This window comes from Lepidochelys kempii, chromosome 11 (assembly GCF_965140265.1).
Source record: "Lepidochelys kempii isolate rLepKem1 chromosome 11, rLepKem1.hap2, whole genome shotgun sequence".
In the NCBI taxonomy this organism is placed as follows: Eukaryota; Metazoa; Chordata; order Testudines; family Cheloniidae; genus Lepidochelys; species Lepidochelys kempii.
In genome coordinates this window covers 26,421,232-26,440,338 of record NC_133266.1, presented here as the reverse complement: position 1 = coordinate 26,440,338, position 19,107 = coordinate 26,421,232, and the positions used below count along the sequence as shown (strand labels likewise).

Sequence of the window (19,107 nt, the reverse complement as noted above, 5' to 3'; positions counted from 1 at the left end):
GTAAACCTCAACACCATCTTTAGGAAATAAATCTGCCTAAATTTAATTTCAAAGATAAATAAATCAGCAAGCATAGCTTGTGGTCCAGATTCATACAAGATCAAAGCAGAGATGCTCTTTGTGTTCCATATCCTTAAACTTCATGCTACTAACAACAAGACTGTTTCATGTATTAGACTGCCTTCAGCACTACCTTCTTGAACTGTACCAGCATCAGTGGTTAAATGCATGTGAAACAGAGCCTAGTCTCCCATTTCCTGTCAGCTCTTTCTTCCAACCTCAGTAAGGATTTAGAGCTTGTTGAATCAGTCTGCTGCTGCTGAAACCTCACAAAGGGGAAAAAATGATCAAGCAACAATGAATTCATTAACCTTCAGCACTCTGACTACCCACAGATATTTAACATAGGGGGAACACCTAGTTTTCTGCGGTTTCAGATGAACTACTGGAAGCGAGTGGGCATTCCCCATCACAGAGGGCGGATGGGTTTCTGGCTGCCAGGAGCTGGGCTAGCATCAGGACTCTTGGGAGGAACCAGTCCTTAACCTGCACAGAGAACCCTACATCTTCTCTTCCATACTGCACTCCACTTCCCCCTGCTGTCAGTTCCAGATTTCTCCCTCAAGCCAGGAACCACTGTTGGCAAGATAGGTCATACCTGCAAACCCGTCTAGAGACAGGAAAGAACAGTCATAGAGCCAGCAACAGAGGAGAGCAGGGGGGAACAAAGGGACAGGCCCAATGAGGGATGTGTGTGTGCTTTATTCATCTCTAGTCCCTACATAAAAGGGCACTGAAGATAACTATCGGTCTTGTTTTTTTAAAATGTTGTACTGACACATTGACAAAGTCTTGCCCAAACAATTACCAAAGCACATTAGACTGGCATAAATATACACAAATGTATATTTATGCCAAGCATCACATATTCATGACACATGCATTCATTACACAAACACTGTGAGTATAGGAGACCAACTCAGACTCCGATTCACTCCTGATGCAATGAATTTTAACTGAATATCATGGGTATTTTGGCAATTTAAACATTATTTCAATCAATCTAACAATATCTGAGGCAAATTACTGTCAATAAACTATCCTGGGGTAATTATATAGATAATTAGTCTCAGTTAATTACAAAATCATCCATCAAAAAAGGTCAATTAAAAATGTGATTTGGAATCATATAAAATAGTAAAAAGTTAACAGGATTCTCCTAGGGCTAGAATTTCAGCGAAGACCATGGTTAAAAATTAACTGAAGGAAAACTACTAGACGAGCCCACTTTCTATTTAAAGAGTGACTGCTAAAATCAAAGCCAGAGGTATTAGTCCCACCTGTTTGTGAACCTTTGTAAGCTGCTCCAGGTTGTTCTCAAGAAAGGAAATTTTCTGCTTCTGAGCAGCACTTCCTCCTCCATCATCGCTGTCCAGTTCAACACTCTGCACAGAGACCAAATTATAGAATTAGAGCAAAGCCTTTGAACCCAGGGAGAGGGGAAAGCTAGGGTTTTGTTGGGGGTCTTGTAAGTCCCCAAAGGGAGACTACTTCTCAACAAACAGGTCAAAAAGACATTGCTTTTTCTGTTCATTTTGTGTTCTCAACAGCTACATTCCCTCAATATGGAAATTAAATAAATAAAAACTGTCACAAAAAAAACCTAAAGGATCTGGAAAGGGGAGTGCCGTGAAACCTTTTGACTAGCTTTCATGTTGACAAAAATTTCAGTTTGTCTGTGATAAAAAATACCTTAAATTCTGCTAAAAATCATATGTCGGAGGTGCACAATGAATTTCTCAAATTTATTTTGCCTGGGAAAAGGATGAGGAGTTTTGAACCATAAAAAAGTACCACAGCCCACAATTCTGGCTCAGGTCAGCACAAGTTTTAGGTGTGGGTTTGGGGCAGTTCTGGTTCACTAAACTCTGAGTCAGTAACTGAACTGATAAGAAAAGAAGTACTTGTGGCACCTTAGAGATTAACCAATTTATTTGAGCATAAGCTTTCGTGAGCTACAGCTCACTTCATCGGATGCAGTGAGCTAAGTGAGCTGTAGCTCACGAAAGCTTATGCTCAAATAAATCGGTTAGTCTCTAAGGTGCCACAGGTACTCCATTTATTTTGCGGATACAGACTAACACAGCTGCTACTCTGTGAACGGATAAGTGAGATCAACCTATTTCACTGAATAACTAGTTAGAGGAAAAAGCCTCAAAAACAGGAGCTGAAGCAGAATTTGATTTTCCTAGACAGATCTGAGAGCACTCCAAATCCCACTCTCCCAGCGTACAACTAGCAGGGGAACAGCAAGCTCTCAGGCTCCCAGAAACCAAGGTAACTGGGCAAGGTATAAGAACATTGATAAATAAATTACAAGTCTGCTGGATTTACACCAGGAATTATATACACTAAGCAATATAATAGCCTGGCAAGATTTTTACTGGGGGAAAGGGGGAGATTGTGTTAAAATAAAATCCAAGTAAGATTTGAACTTACTTTTTTGACTCGAGTGGTGAGGTCTTGAACAAAGAGTTTTCGTAGGTTGTGGAGGGTCTGAAGTTCTCTTGCCTGGAAATAGAATTTAAACAAAAAGTCAGTAAAATTTTTGCAGACACTGTTGTAAACTTTCTCCTCACATAAGAACATGTAGGGTAAATTATAGTATAAGTATATATGCAGGTATGCCTGAAAATATACATATATCATTACTGTTTAAGTAACTTTAAATTAATGAATTGCATTAGTTGACAGAAGGGCATGAATTTGGGATGTAATTGGTGTGTGGGAATCTGATGGTTTCACAAAAGTGATTATCTAGTGTGAAACAGTACCTCTATCACACCTCACTTTACTGTCCATAATCATTTCACATCAGCCAAAATTGAACTGATTGTAAAAGGGGGGAAAAAACCATCACAATGAGTTAAGGCTTAGTTCATGTGACTAAAAGAAAGCAATTGTAATTAGGAAAAAACCCAAACCCTTGTTTCTACATGTTCTGTCTCACTCAGTCACATCCCCATAGTTCACTGTTTTTTGCTATGTGTCTGCAGTGACGTTCTCTCTGAAAACACATCTAACAAACTGAAGAAAAAAATAAATCAACCAGAAAGACAGTCTCAAAAGCTGGCTGTGGTAACATGTACCCAGCTATTAAATGATGCTTAAATCATTGAGCCTTGGATTCATGCTATAACAATTTTGCTGATCAAACCTATGCACTGAAAGATGGTGACATTATACAGGCCCTTAGATACCAAGGTGATAGGTGCCTTATAAATACCACAGGTTCGTTCCTAATCTTTCAACACTACTTAATTTTGCTAAACTTCAGCATAATAGCCACTTCATTCAAAGAGAAATGCGAGAGGCGTGGCACAAAAAGTCTTAATCCTTTGCCCATTCTGTGAAGGGCAGAGAAACCAGTTACAGGAAGGAAATGTGCATAACTATTTGGATAAACAGTGAATTCCAACCCATTCTCCACTTTTTAGATGCTGCACTAGTATGAAGGATATGCCCCAAATTGATAAGCACAGCCTTTGCTTTTCTATCTTATTTTCCTCTTCTCACACACTGAAATTTGAACTGGCCACTCAATAAATCAGGAGCAATAAGGCTATAAGCTTTTGGACTGCCACTTCTTATCTTTATCACTTACTGGGAAAAACTAGGAAGTGATTCTGAACCCAAAACAGGAGATGTTACTGCAAAAGGACGGATAGAAGTGCTTACTTCCAATTATCCACAGACACAAAAAAAACAAAAATCAGTAGAAAAATGTGATGTACAATTATCCACATATACGGTTGTATTCATAACACATACCTTACACTGTTCTAATACAAACATACAGGTGGACATTACTACTCTCTGAAGGGGAAATGTAATTTAGAGCTAGACAGAGATTATTCTTATCCCACAGCTCTTATCCAAAGCAAGGGGCAGCATGAGTCCCTCTACTGCCCCAGAGAAACTCAGTCACAATTCCTTCCCTGGTTCCATCCTGAAACTAAGCAATCCGCTACTGATTACTTCCCTCACCACACTGGCTCAACTGTGCTGGTGGTCGGTGGGGGGCCAAGTTAAGGCTATGCCCATTCTCTAGCCCTGCTCACCTACCTGCACAGGACAGGGAAATAGCAACCCCATGGAGACAGTTCTCCCCTCCACACAGTGACCTAGGAGGCACACCGTGCTTGCAAGGGGTTTACAGTCCCTTACTTCTTTGTTCACTTGGGAAAGCCTCGATCTTGGACTAAAATGGCACATGTTGCATATAATTTGTTTTACTTGATTCTTCCTCCTGCTGCAGTAATTACCGATTGAAATTTTGATCATTGCTAATATTTTAATATAGCTGCTGCAACGCCCTCCGAGATGCCATGGGAATGAACAAAAGAATGCATGAGTGTACAACAGTTTAAGTAGTTCCTTGAATTTAAACAAAAACATCGTCTGATATAAATCAGTGCAAAATGTCCATGTCCTACTGCTTAAAACTGAGCTCCAACTATATCGCTTACTCACTGAATAGGACAATATCGTCACAGGTCATTCTTACAATTCTTGAGCAGTATGAGCTGCAAGAGAACTCATCTGAAATCAGGAGGGTAGTTAAACACTTTTTCTAAAATCAGGAAATGTTTATATCAAATTATATATATTTTATATATGAAATCTGGGTGCCTAAAGTTCAGCTTCAAAATAAAAATAGCCTGATTTTTGAGACTGTTCCCAGGGTCACAGCCTTAATTTTAAATTACGCTCCAAAGGAAAAAAATAAGCAAACATACATAAGCAATTATGCTTCTATAGTAACTGGAAGAATTACTAAAAAATGAAGTTCTGTAAAAAGTTTAAAAGATAATGTTTACCTTCTTGAGCAAAACATTTCAAGGAAAAACAAAACTGGCTAGAGCCAGACAAATTTTTGACAAGGGCTGAACAAGTTTCACCATACAGCTCTGAATACACACATCTTTCCTGAACTACCTCTGACATTCCAAACTTGAGCAGAAAAAACTGCCTACTGTGTGGTAGTTTTGGGGCACACACCAGTGTCTACCTGGGATTTGAGAAACACTACCAGATTTATTTTCCCTTCAGATTCAGTTTTCAGAAGTAAAAAGCTAGCATGTTAACCTACCATACAATCTACTCCTCCTTCATAGGCTGACAGAAATGTAGGGCAGGAAGGGACCTCAGGAGCCCCCTGTCCTGAGGCAGAGCCAAATACACCTAGACCATCCCTGACAGGTGTTTGTCCAACCTCCAGTGATGGGGATTCCACAGCCTACCTTGGAAGCCTATTCCAGAGTTTAACCATCCTTACAGTTAGAAAATTTTTCCTAATATAAAACCTAAATTCTCCTTTTTGCAGATTAAGCCCATTACTTCTTGTCCTACCTTGAGAGGACATGGAACACAATTGATCATCTTCCTCTTTAGAACAGCCCTTAACATATCTCAATACTTATCAGGTCACCATCAGTCTTCTGTTCTTAAGACTAAACATACCCAGATTTTTTAATGTTTCCTCATACATCAGCTTTTCTAAATCTTTTATCATTTTTGTAGCTCTCCTCTGAACTCTCTGCAATTTGTCCATATCTTCTTAAAGTATGGCACCCAAAACTCGACACAGTACTCCACCTAAGGCCTCACCAGTGCCAAGTAGAGTTGGACAATTAAGTCACTTGTATTGTAATCAAGAAGAAAACCACTATTGTTTCAACCAGCCTTTTACCTCTTCCAAAAGTCTTGTATATTACACAAAGCCAAAGTAAAAGAGTTTCACAAGAAGATTTCATAGCACTGATCTGAAGACAGAACTAGTTCTTCAAAAGAAGTGTCCTTTCAGTACGGATTGCAGAGCATAATGCATTTTATATAGGATTATACTGATTGCACAGTGACAAAGTACTAACATCTCTGAGAAATGCAATTTAAATTTATTAATACATTAGTTATGACATATTAAATCATAAATATCAAGTATTGAAAAACTTGTAAAGTGAGCCATTTGAGATGAGTATATGTAGGATCAGAAGTAAACAGATTAGTAAAATAGCTTTAGGAAATTTAGAAATAAGGTCTAACCTAGAGATGGGCAAAAAGTGGGTTGGTTCAGATCCTAAACTTATTCAAATCAAGTTCAAGACAGAAAGACAGTTTGGAAATATACTACTTTTAAAAACTTATTTCTCACCTAAACCGGTCATTTTCTTGCAAAAACACTGTAGGCAACAAGCACACATAAAAAGGCTCGCAACAAATCATTGCCCTAAGCCCTTGCAAAAAAGCTGATGTTTTAGTTATAACATACCACAGTTTCCTCCAGCCCTTTAAGATCTTCTCTTGCTTGTTCCCTTTTATCATTAAGCAGTCTAAAAAGAGAGACCCTTATGTAAGCCAAACAACAAACCGAAATCATGAAAATAAAAACATGAAATAGAATAGCATCAGTCAAAGTTTTCAGATTTGGGTGGAACATTTGCACATCTGAGTAAAAGGCACATCTGCCTGTTTGCATGTGCAATTACCCAGCTGCACACATACATGCAGGCTTTTTCAGCAGTAATGACTGAGCCACCATCTCCATTTTTACATAGATCTCTTAACTGTATTTGAAAATTTAATCTTCTATATTTTCAGGGAAGTCTGAGAAAGAGCCCAAATAAGCAACTAGTCGGTTTTCTTAGTGGTGGATTGTTTGTTTTTATAGTACAATAAGCCAATCTTCAATCTTGAAATGAGCAAGACATTTTCAGTTTATCTCCTTGCACAAGATAACAAAACCGAGCTCTGAAAAGCTTATTTTGGAATATACCAAAACAAAAAATAACCATGACATAACCAATATGATGTGCCCTGTAATTTGTAGGTTAGCCTGGTTATTGGGATAGTGTTTTCTGTATGGGTATTTTGGTGTAAATGCTTCTCACTAGGAGACAATCTGGGATGAGTCGGGCAAGAAGGAAGACATGGCTCAAGATGGTCAGCTTCCACTTAAGAGTTGTTAAGGGACAACACCATAAATATTAGCTCTGGTGACTCTGGCATGGTCCTGGACAACCTACAGAACTGGTCTGACCAGGATGGTTCAAAGCTGGCCAAGACTTGAAGTAGCCTCCTAGAGAACAAAGAATCCTTGTAGGGTTAAAAAGGACTCTCCTGAAGGTGTAAAGGGGGAAACCAGACAGACACTCTCAGACTGTACAGGTGTCTGAAGAAGCTAGGCCTGCCTCAGTTTCCATTATGGGATGGTAATGCTTTAGGTAAGATAGACATGTTTACATGTTGTAGACTTAAAATCCACTCTTCTCTAAATGTTTTGATCCAGTTGTTAAAAATGCTTTGTTTTAAGAAGATTGCTGGTCACTAGGGGCAGGTCTTCACTACCCGCCAGATCGGTGGGTAGTGATCAATCTATCGGGGATCGATTTATCGTGTCTCGTCTAGTCGAGATAAATCGATCCCCGAACACGCTTCCCATCAACTCTGGAACTCCAGCTCGCAAGAGGCGAAAACGGAGTCGACGGGGGAGCGGCAGTGGTCGACTCGCCACCATCCTCACAGCCAGGTAAGTCAACCTAAGATACACCGACTTCAGCTACGCTATTCGCGTAGCTGAAGTTGCATATGTTAGGTCGACTCCCCTCTCCCCCAGTGTAGACCAGGGCTATGTCACTTGTCTCTGAAACCCAACTGGATCTGCTGAGTGATATCCCATCTTCTGTGGTATCTATATGGCCTTCTCCATTCCCATAGTATCCAAGCACCTCAGTCTTTAGTGTATTTATCCTCACAACACTTCTGGGAAATAGGCAAGTGCTATTATCCACATTTTACAGATGGGCAAATGAGGCAAGACAGGCAAAGTGACTTGCCCAAGGTCACACAAGAAGTCTGTTGGCAGAACAGGGAACTGAACTCATGCCTGCAAATCCTAGGCCAGTGTCCTAACCACTGTACCATCCTTCCCCTCTAAGCAGCTGGTATACAAAGGGTAACAATCTAAGAATGGAAGAATTGTGTGATTTCACCCAAGACAAATAAGGCCTATCACCTGAGCAGGTGCACTCAAAGAGATCAGAAAGGGATCAGAGGTGTAGCTAGCCCATAAGTATGACAATATACAAGAAACAAAACTTAAAGAGATCAGAGAAGGAGACTGCAAACTTACATGAGCTTTTCCAGTTTCATTTCTCTTTCCTGATCCTCTATTTTCAATTTATCATAATCGGAGCTCAATTTCTCTTGTTCCAATTGCAGCTTCTGGTTCATACTGAAATGAGAAGGGGAGAAACCTATCCAGCTTGATACAGACCATTGTAGGTAAAACACTTAGAGAAACCTTCACATCCAGAACAGAGTTACCCACAGAGAATGAACCTGCAGTTCCGCTGAAAAATTCTTGTATTTACACTAACCATGAAGGATCATTAACTGGAGTAAAAGCCTTAATTTAAATATCTGGGGGAAACAAAACATACAAACATCTTTTGTCCCCTCCCTCCACATACTCTTTTTATACCTCAAAGGCACAACCTGTACTTCCAAAACTTTTCTGTTTTCACATTTCTCATTCTCCTATTATCATGCCTCATCCCTTTTATAAATGCAGTGGAAAATATGAGCATTACATTGGGATGAGACAGATTTAATTATTTACAGAACCAAGGATATAGCAGTAAAAAGCACAGTGCCCCGCACTGTACTTTACATCATAATTCTATTGAGAGAGAATTCCAGTGCAGAATTATGCACTAGAAGTACAGACGTGGCTTCAGTATGTTTTCGGGGTACTTCATTAACCAATATATAATGAAACTGGTGATGCCAAGAAAAAACACCCCAAGTACTGTAACAGGCAGCAGCTGGAGTTTACTGGCTAGTAGTTGTTTGAAGAACCAGAAAGGCTGTGGCAGGACCAGTGACCATGACAGGTGTTCAGAGTCTTTATTTTTCCAATTTGTTCTCATCCACTATTTCTATTATCTATAAGCCTTTAGGCATAACGTTATTCTGTCTTTTTCCTCCCCTCCACTATTCTTTTTATTGAAGTAGATATAAAATAAGGAAAAGGACAGTTTAATCCATAATATTCTACACTTTTCTGTCCCTTTATCTTCAAATCAGCACAGAATAGTTATATCGGTACCTGTACATGCTGGTTTCTAAGGCCAGCTAGTGCTAGTAGAACTCTTGAGATACATAGGTACGGATGGAAGAACAATCTTACAATGTCATTAGAACAGTATAGAAAAGGGCTAAATGACAGGAAAACAATGAGCAAGCGTACTCTCGGATTTCATCAATGATTTTCTGCTTCTCTTCAATCTCATCTCGTAGCCTGGACAGCTGTTTCTGGTGGGCTTCCCTGTGACTCTCCATCTGTTGCTCCAGTGCTTTCTGCAGTTTGAAAAACAGAAACAGTGTATTTCAATAGTTCATCTGCTTTTACTAATGCCTCATCCTTTCTCTTCTGTACATACGAGCTAAGTCAAACCTATAGTTTTAGATTTAAAAACTAAATCACAGCAGAACTTTACTCAATATACTGATTTACACAGACAGTGGTACCATCTCTTGCACCAAGTGCTTGACTCATGACAATGCAGCTGTCTTATGTGGGGAAGCCCTGATTTCTCTTTCTGTGGCTTTGAAAAGAACATGTACAGGAAGATGCCAGGTGTGTGTTACTAAGCATACCCCAAGAATTACAGCTGCTCCTGCCCTCTTCTATACCATTGTACCCATCTGTTTACCAGGAAAATCTTTTTACCACTGTAGTTGTGCAGATGAAGAACACCCAAAGGGGGGAAAAAAAGCAGCTTACCCATGACACTACTGCTGAACTCCTGAAGCTAAAGATATTTCAAGTACTTTGGAAAGCTACATTTTTATTCTCTCTCTTTTTGGCTTGATGTTACATAGGACTTTTTTCCTCACACCAGCCATGGAATAATTCTGCATGGCTATTTAATGTAATCATTAATTTAGGTTTTTGAATCAGAGGTCAAATTCTTGAAGATCAGTTACTATCCCTGTTAAATACAGGATTTTCCCCCCACTTCACACAAACTGTAATCCTCATCAAAAAAAGTACCAGTTCTCTACATTATTGCTTAATATTTCCTCCTTGCATTCTACTTGCAGACAGGAAGGATAAATATCAGAAAATGTGTTTTGGCTTTACAATTCATTAGGTCATTCTGAGGAGGAGGTACTCAACATTCTTTCCAGATGATTGGGCAATTGTTTTTATATGATCTGGCCTTTTCTTATTAAATTCCAGTATAAAAACCATATTGATCCACAAGGCCTGATTCACCACTTAACTAATTTACTTCAATAGATTTCCACTGGTATTAAACTGAAGTAATGCAGAGGTGAATCAGGCTCATTTTTGTGTGTGTGTAGGTAAGGAAACCATTTCCAATTATAGGTGCTATATTAGGCATTGTGGCACCTTAGAGACTAACAAATTTATTTGGGCATACCCTTTTGTGGGTTAGAACCCACTTCATCAGATGCATGGAGTGAAAATACAGGAGGAGGTATAAATACATGAAAGGATGGGGGTTGCTTTACCAAATGTGAGGTCAGTCTAACAAAGGAGGTGCTGCAGTCATCACGACTATGTCGGAATATGAACAAGAGGCTGCTAGACAACACTCTCTGACATGTTTCAGAGTAGCAGCCGTGTTAGTCTGTATTCGCAAAAAGAAAAGGAGTACTAGTGGCACCTTAGAGACTAACCAATTTATTAGAGCATAAGCTTTCATGAGCTACAGCTCACTTCATCGGATGCATCCGATGAAGTGAGTTGTAGCTCACGAAATCTTATGCTCTAATAAATTGGTTAGTCTCTAAGGTGCCACTAGTACTCCTTTTCTTTTTACTCTCTGACACCACATTCTACAGGCCATTACCCTCTGACTCCACTGACTCCACTGAGGATTACCAAAAGAAACTACACCATCTGGTCAAGAAACTCCCTAAAGAAACACAGGAACAAATCTACACTGACACACCCTTACACCTCCAACCGGGGTAGTCTACCTGCTACTCAAAATCCATAAACCTGGGAATCCTGGACGCCCTATCATCTCAGGCATTGGCACCCTGACAGAAGGATTATCTAGCTATGTGGACTCTCTCCTCAGGCCCTACGCTACCAGCACTCCCAGCTATCTTCGAGACACCACTGACTTCCTGAGGAAACTGCAATCCTTTGGTGATCTTCCAGAAAACACCATCCTGGCCACTATGGATGTAGAAGCCCTCTACACCAACATTCCACACAAAGATGGACTACAAACTGTCAGGAACAGTATCCCTGATAACGTCACGGCAAACCTGGTGGCTGAATTTTGTGACTTTGTCCTCACCCACAACTATTTCACATTTGGAGACAATTTATACCTTCAAGGTCAGTGGGACTGCTATGGGTACCTGCATGGCCCCTCAGTATGCTACCATTTTTATGGCGGACTTAGAACAACGCTTCCTCAGCTCTCATCCCCTTACACCTCTACTCTACTTGTGCTACACTGATGACATCTTCATCATCTGGACCCATGGGAAGGAGGCCCTTAAGGAATTCCACCAAGATTTCAATGATTTCCACCCTACCATCAGCCTCAGCCTGGACCAATCCACACAAGAGGTCCACTTCCTAGACACTACAGTGCTAATAAGCGATGGTCACATAAACACCACCCTATACCAGAAACCTACTGACCGCTGTACTTATCTACATGCCTCCAGCTTTCATCCAGACCACTTCACAAGATCCATTGTCTACAGCCAAGCTCTAAGATACAACCACATTTGCTCCAACGTGAAGCTGCAGAACTGGAATTAATTTCCAAAGTGGACACCATCAGATTAGGCCTGAATAGAGACTGGGAGTGGTTGGGTCATTACAAAACCTAAACTTAAATTTCCCCAATACTAATTTCTCCCTACTGTTACTTACACCTTCTTGTCAACTGTCTGTAATGGGTCACTCTCTTACCACTTCAAAAGTTATTTTTTCCTTCCCTTAGTATCCTGCTGTTAATTGATTTATCTTGTTAGACTGACCTCATACTTGGTAAAGCAACCCCAATCCTTTCATGTATTTATACCTGCTCCTGTATTTTCACTCCATGCAACAGATGAAGTGGGCTCTAACCCACAAAAGCTTATGGCCCAGATAGATCTGTTAGTCTCAAAGGTGCCACAAGGATTCCTCGTTATTTTTTGCTGATACAGACTAGCACAGCTACCACTTTAAAACATATTAGGCACTGAATTTCTTTCCTGGGTTCAAATGAAGAAGTGGATTTACTAAAACCTTTTAAATTCAATTTGTACAAATCTTTCAACTGAATCTTTTCATCTTTTGAAGTTAGCTCAACTTCCAAACCATCCACCTCCGATATTTTGGCTATAATGTACACCCCAGCTTTACGTAAGTGGCTTAACATTATCAAGCTCTTCCCTTTCAAATCAGGAAAGTCACTCCTGCATGGCATGTAGGTTTCCTAATGGAAGTTTATGGCTCTGATAGATTATAAAAGTTTGTTAAAAATTATTGAGCATCATGTGTGCGTCCGAAAGCAGAATTTGGACCTAACTGTCAATTTGACAAGTGTTCTTGGTGAGAAACAATCTATAATTGTGGCCTGCAATGCTACCTTCATTTCCTCTGCATCCTGAAGCAGGGTCAGATGCTCCTTCTCTTTATCCTGGAAGCTGACTTCATGCATTTTTTCTGTTAATAGTTTTAAAAAAAAAAAATTAAGAATTAACCAGAGACTTACTCGACACACTGAATCTGAGACCATTAAAAAAAAAAAAAAAAAATCACTACAACAGCTTTTTCTTTCCAGAAGCAGACAGAGAACTTCTGTGCTCACTTCAGGAATATCATATATTACCCATCTCTGATATAACAAAATACATGGGCACACTAACAATCATTTGTTGAAAAAGACTCACATATGGCTATGTAGGGCTCTATGTGAAGTGACATGTGGATAACCCATCCATCACCTTCTCCACTTATCACCAGGTCATACCCCCTCCATATTCCTACAACTCCTCCCCATTCCCAGCATCCTGATGTCTAGTTGTGACCCTTCCCACTCTCTTTAGGCCATGGTGACTTCCATCCTTTTCTTCTACCTTTTTTAGGGGATCCAAAGCATCTGATGCCACACTTACCCCTAGGAATAGATGGGGAAGCCTGAAGGTGGAGACAAAACTTGCCAGAACGTTAAATAATGAATTCTCTGATACAGCCTGCTGCTCCTGGAGTCCGAAAGGACCCCCAACAAGAAATATGGGGTGATGTTCTGGTTGGCAGGTGTATGGTGGAAATCAGGACCCATTGTGGCAGTGTGTGCTACAGAGGCTTAAGGACACTAGAGAGAATTGCTCTTTCAATAAATTTTGCATATGTTGTCACAAAAACCTAATTTGCAATCCATAAAATGAAGCCCATGTATTTGAAGGATGTAACATAGCAGCTAGAAAAGGAACATTTCACCCAGGATCAAACAGTGAGCAGTCTCCCCAGTTGTAAGCAGGCAACCCACAGGGCTTGTATGGGTCAGCAACTAGGGGGATTATTCCAGCTGGACTGAACTCCAAGAACATTACAATACCATGGAGGGCCTGATGCTGTTTCCACTACATGAACTAGGCTGCTGTGGCTTAGCTTTCATAATAAGCACAGTGTGCACTGCAAGTCACTGAAGTGTGTGACAGTGACTGCGTTGTTCTGTCCTAGGACTGAATACTAAGCATGCAGGACAATTTATTAGGAGGATGGAGGAAATCATTTGTTGTCAAGTTTTCACATTCAGGTTTCCCAATAGTAACATCCATGCAGCCTCTTCAGAGCTGCTTTTGCTTCAAAGAGACCCTGAGCAATGCCTAGGATTAGGCAAACAAATTAAAATCCCGACTATCCAGTCTGGCTCAGCCATGTCATCCTTCTAGTAATGGGATGAATTAATGGCAGGTGGGCAGGGGCAACCATTATTTGCAAGGAAAGCCACAACATGCAGGATCCCCAGAAGGTTGAGAATGTGCCAGTTGGACAGAACTCAATTTTCTAGCCTGTAGAGACAAAAAGTCTATGACTAGAGGCCCCCCACAATTAAATTACCCTATTTTAAGAACAGTACCTTGAGCACGCAACTTGGCCAGCTCTTCATTAAGCGAGTCTTGTGACTCTTCTAGGTGCCTTCTCTTCTGTTCCATATTTTGCATGTAATCTGTAAGGGACTTGATCTTTGCTTCATGCTTTAAAAAAGTGAACAGTAAGCAGATATAACTGGCAAAGTTTGTTATTTAGAAAATCAGGTGCTTTCTTCCTATAAAGATTAGGGACGTGTGAAAGCTCTCTGCATCCAGAGCTACCTACTAGGAGCATGTGCTGTACAGGATCTAAGATAGATGTAACACCAACACAATCTTAATTCTTTGTGGCCTGTGGTTAACACTATGCAGCATGACAGGGATTTTCACAGTACCATATGGAATGCAGGACCAGCTTGTTATCAAACTGCAGCAATATTTTAAAGTCAAATTCACTTAACATTAGGATGGAATATATAATTGAGTGGCTTCCTGGGCATCTCAAGCTGTACTGCTAGGAAACCAGATGTGTTGGTCAATAGCAACACTGACCATTTGCTCCTATTTTTTGTTAGCACATCTTTAAACAAGAAAGGTCACTTTAATTAATAAAAATAGCAGCTCACATTTCAAAAGTAAAAAGAACAAAATATATTTTATTTTGAAACAAATTCTATTCCTAATTTCTGAGTTAAGAGGGGCCTGTGTGGGAGCTATTACAGTTCTACTGATGAGATCATTTCATTTTAAGAAGACCTGCCTCGGCATGAAGAAGAGGTCTAGATTTTTGAGTTCACGTTATATTTCCGCGTTAAGGGCAAAAGCTTGAAAGGTTCCAAGTACCTCCTAACCTTAATGGGAGTTGAAAGAGTTCAGCACCTCTCAGGAGTGAGTTCTCAATGAAAAGTACATGTCAAATCCACATCTATCACGGTGACAGTCTGCTAGATTTCTAAGTTTGACAAGAAGTGTTTGGAATACTCATTCCCCAATGTGGGGAATTAGAGCAACACATGGCAGAGAGACTCAATTTTAAGGGCTCAATTTAACAGTCCAAACCTCTGTTAACTGTTACTAAGTTTCCTTCTAGGCTTAAATACAGATAGAGCCTCAGCATGGTCTTATTCACAGGGCTCCCAGAATGACAAGAAAAAAGTTCACAGGCTTGAAAGAATTAATCTGGTTGGTTTCCACACAGCACTAAAAGCATTCAAATGCCAAAACAGAGATATGGACCATCAGTCTCAGCACAGTAGTGAGTTCCACTCCCACTTCTGATCCTGCCTCATTCAATGGCCTCTGACAAGTCACTTCACCTTTTTCCTCAGATTCTCTATCTTTACAGGGGTGTTGAGGGGAATAATTAGGTAACATTTGTTAAGTGCTTTGGACATGAAAAGTGCTATGTAACTGTTAAGTATTAGCAGACTCCAGTACAGAATTTCATTGATTAAAAAAAAGCCCTGGGATCAGATCATTCATATGCATGGTTCATTTCACATTTCTGAACAAATGATCTATCCAGTCACAAATTGGTCTCATGTCTTTCTGGAACATTTAGAAGCACGTTACAACTTCTGCCTTTCCTTATCAAGATCTACAGTAAGTTCAATGGCTTGGAGAGCCACAGCAACTGCAAAACTGGGCCTGTCCCTACTTATATTTTAATGATAAACTCCAGTTTTTTCAGACTACGTGCCAGCAAATTACAAGTGGTGGCCTCACAATCCCTCCCCACAATCAGGGAACATGGAGATGACCATGTAGAATCAACAAAACCCCACCATATTGGCAGTAGCTGGTATTCAGCACATTTCCTTTCCTTTTTCCCCTTTAGGATCACAAAAAGTCTGACCCAGAGGGGAATCCTCCAAGCTCTTTTTCTGGTCACACAACAGCCACCAGGAAACCCTGCTGCTCAGAATTATATGGTACCATTCTCCATAGTTTTAACAGTATCATTTCATATACTGAACTGTAGATCTGCTAATGGAATGAATGCCTCTCCCGGCATGTTTTACGAATGAGCTGGATATTTGTTAATTTCATTTGCATGACATTTTTTAAGTTAAAGGCACAGTGTTAAAGGTATAGAGTTGCAGAAATAAGGTTGTTTCTTCAGCATGTGTGTATAAGCTGTACTTTACAGTGTGAGGGCGACAGAAATCTACAGCCAAGCAGCATGCTCTCATCACTGAGAAGTAGCATGTTTAAGAAGGTTGGGGTGGAGGCAGGACATTTCAATGAAGAAGAGGGTAAATCACTGAGACTTATGCCGAAAAGAGGAGGAGGAGGAGGAGGAGGAAAGAGGCATACTTGTGAGATGAGAAGCTGGCAGGCTGCAAGTTCCCTCTCACTGGCATTCATCTTCCTGTTGGAGTCTATCTGGGCACTTTCCAGCTGCTTGCTGCGGTTCACCAGAGATTTCACCTCAGACTTCATCTTACTGATGTACAGCCGTGCCATAGTGAATTCCTCCTCAATTACCCCATTCACATCTGCTAACTAAACACACAAAGAGTTGCATTGTTTAATACAGGCTTATAAAAGAAAACAGTCAATGTAGAAAACTTTCTACTAGTGAACCAGTTGTCTAGAGCTAGGGAAATCTCAGTAATACACAGCAGAACTCACAAGTCCTGCGTATACCAGCTCGGATTTTTTTCCATTTACATTCCAAGACGTCGTATCACTCAACTTCTCAGAAACTTCATGGATAAAAGTCAGACAAAGGCCAAAAATTAAGTCTTCCTGCTCAGATTATAACCACTGATCCACTGATTCAACATTAAAAGTGGGAATAATTTAGAACACTTGCCTTAATTGCAGTGACACATTGCAGAAGAGTTTTCCTATGCTGCTGGACTGGCCATGAACCTCCCTTTTTAAAGCGACATTATAAAGCACCCTCAATTGTTACTTGTTTACACTGAAAACTGCCCTGTAAAGCCCTGGATTCTTAATTAGTACAAAGCCTCCACTAAATGATAAGCATCTATTTTCAAGTACTGTACCCTTTAATATAATTTCATATACAATTACATGTCCACCAGGGGTTGCTGTAACATCTTATGCAAGATTCACTCTTGAGCTACTGGAAAAAAAATGGTTAAAAAGAACTTCCAGATCAGATTACATTAATTTGGACAGAGCTCCCTGTAGTCTTATATCAGCCCTAGATTTACTGGCTATTTGGATCAACTGAAAATTGAAATGGCATGACAGTTTATTTAAATATTGCTTATTTTGAGATTGCAACAGCTAGATTTCCAGAATTATCAGATATTTTAATATCAACTAATACACTGAGGAACATTCAGAACCTGTGGAATCCAATGATAACAGCAGAATTCCACAAAAAGAAAAGGAGGACTTGTGGAACCTTAGAGACTAACAAATTTATTTGAGCATAAGCTTTCATGAGCTACTAGTCACTTCAGAATTCCAGGTGCCCAATTTTCTCACCGTTCATTGAGCTCGGAATTCCTCAGCAAGCATGGATTTTCTCTCCCTCCCATACCCAAACATGCCTTCTAGCACCTCTTAAATGAACAGTTCATACTCCAGGAAATAATGATGCAGGATGTTTCATAAGAAACACGTTGCCAGATAAATAAGGATCATGTCCTTTGTAATCAGAGAGGAACTGAGCACTTGCAAATCCCATTGACCTCAGTGAGAGAGAAGCAGGTACACAACAACTCTCAGGATCAAGTCCAAGGGGTACAGTATATCATGGCCGGGTATCCAGAGGCACATACTGTTTTTTATCCTTGAAGTACGGGGAAAGAGTTTAAAAAGTAAGATGCTAGCTCCAATATTCCAAGTGAAGCAAAGAGGAGAAAGTTAGTACACTAAAAAGACAACATGAAACACTGCTTAGAAATAGATCTGTCTCATGCAAACTTGCCAGAAGGGTCTAGCAACTAGACAGAACATTTAGTTTCTAAAGAAAAAAGTGACATGGCCAACAGCGTAAAGAGAATGTGTACATGACCTACAGTGAATAGTTTGTGTAAACGGATGCACAGGTTTAGCCAATGGCCATTAAAATACTATTTCCAATGGTTGGAATTTCCTTTATCTACAGTGGGAGAAGTGAGAACCTTGAAGAACGTGGCCAGCTGTCTGTATTCAGAGGAGCCAGTCAGCATGCAAATTTCAAAGCACTGAGTGGCTGAAGATTTCAGGTATCTCCAGAATCATTTCCACACCCAAAGTTCTACTGTGTCAATAGCATTAGTTTATTTTCCACTTTGTTATTTCACAGAAGAAGAAACCATTAATAAGTTTCCTCTCCTACATTGGCTATAGTCAGGCATATGCTACAGCAAGGCTGACATATATTGGGTAATCAGAAAAATTCACCAATGCTGGAAATTGACAGATTTGAGTTTGTCACCAATACTTTGATTTCCCTGAAAATTTGTGAAATTTCTAAACTCAGCCAGTGTTTAAATGGTGAGCCACAAATGTTTCTCCTCACAGGACTCCGGCCTGATCTGCTGAACAGGTGCTAATACAAATCTCTGACTTCTCAAGAACAGAGCACGCTCATCACAACAGATTGCATAAGCTGCATGGTGGTTTTATGACCTAGAAAAACATCCACTAAGACCAAAACAAAATTATTTTAATTTGTGATCCAAGGAGGATTTAAATATCAGACTACAGAGGTGAAAGGTTGGAGTACCCAAAGGTTGTAAATACCCAAAACCACCCATCCTCAGAACTACATCTTCATATTCTTTTGAAAAAAGCAATACAAGATCTGGCTTACTGTTTTAACATCATTGGTACCAATGATTCCTCCAATCTCTCCCAGATCTTTAAGCAGTAAGTTCAAGATCTCTGTAGCTCTCTTTTTCTGATGATTGCTGAGTTCTTGCAACTGACCCAGCTCTCGTTGGGTGGCTGTCAAAGCCGTCTGGAAAAGATTTAAGAGATGAAATTACAAACCTG

At 40.1% G+C, this 19,107-nt stretch overlaps 1 protein-coding gene across 1 annotated transcript in view; it reads right to left on the bottom strand.

Moving 5' to 3' along the window:
• KIF5C (kinesin family member 5C) overlaps positions 1 to 19,107 on the bottom strand; it is a 119,593-nt gene that overhangs the window by 14,956 nt on the left and 85,530 nt on the right. The window contains exons 15-23 of the mRNA XM_073305437.1: positions 18,926 to 19,072; positions 16,462 to 16,650; positions 14,193 to 14,310; positions 12,696 to 12,772; positions 9,311 to 9,420; positions 8,192 to 8,293; positions 6,332 to 6,392; positions 2,500 to 2,571; positions 1,341 to 1,445 (exon numbers count right to left, since the gene is read on the bottom strand). Coding sequence (XP_073161538.1) covers positions 1,341 to 1,445; positions 2,500 to 2,571; positions 6,332 to 6,392; positions 8,192 to 8,293; positions 9,311 to 9,420; positions 12,696 to 12,772; positions 14,193 to 14,310; positions 16,462 to 16,650; positions 18,926 to 19,072 — 981 coding nt within the window. The remainder of the gene's footprint in view (positions 1 to 1,340; positions 1,446 to 2,499; positions 2,572 to 6,331; positions 6,393 to 8,191; positions 8,294 to 9,310; positions 9,421 to 12,695; positions 12,773 to 14,192; positions 14,311 to 16,461; positions 16,651 to 18,925; positions 19,073 to 19,107) is intronic.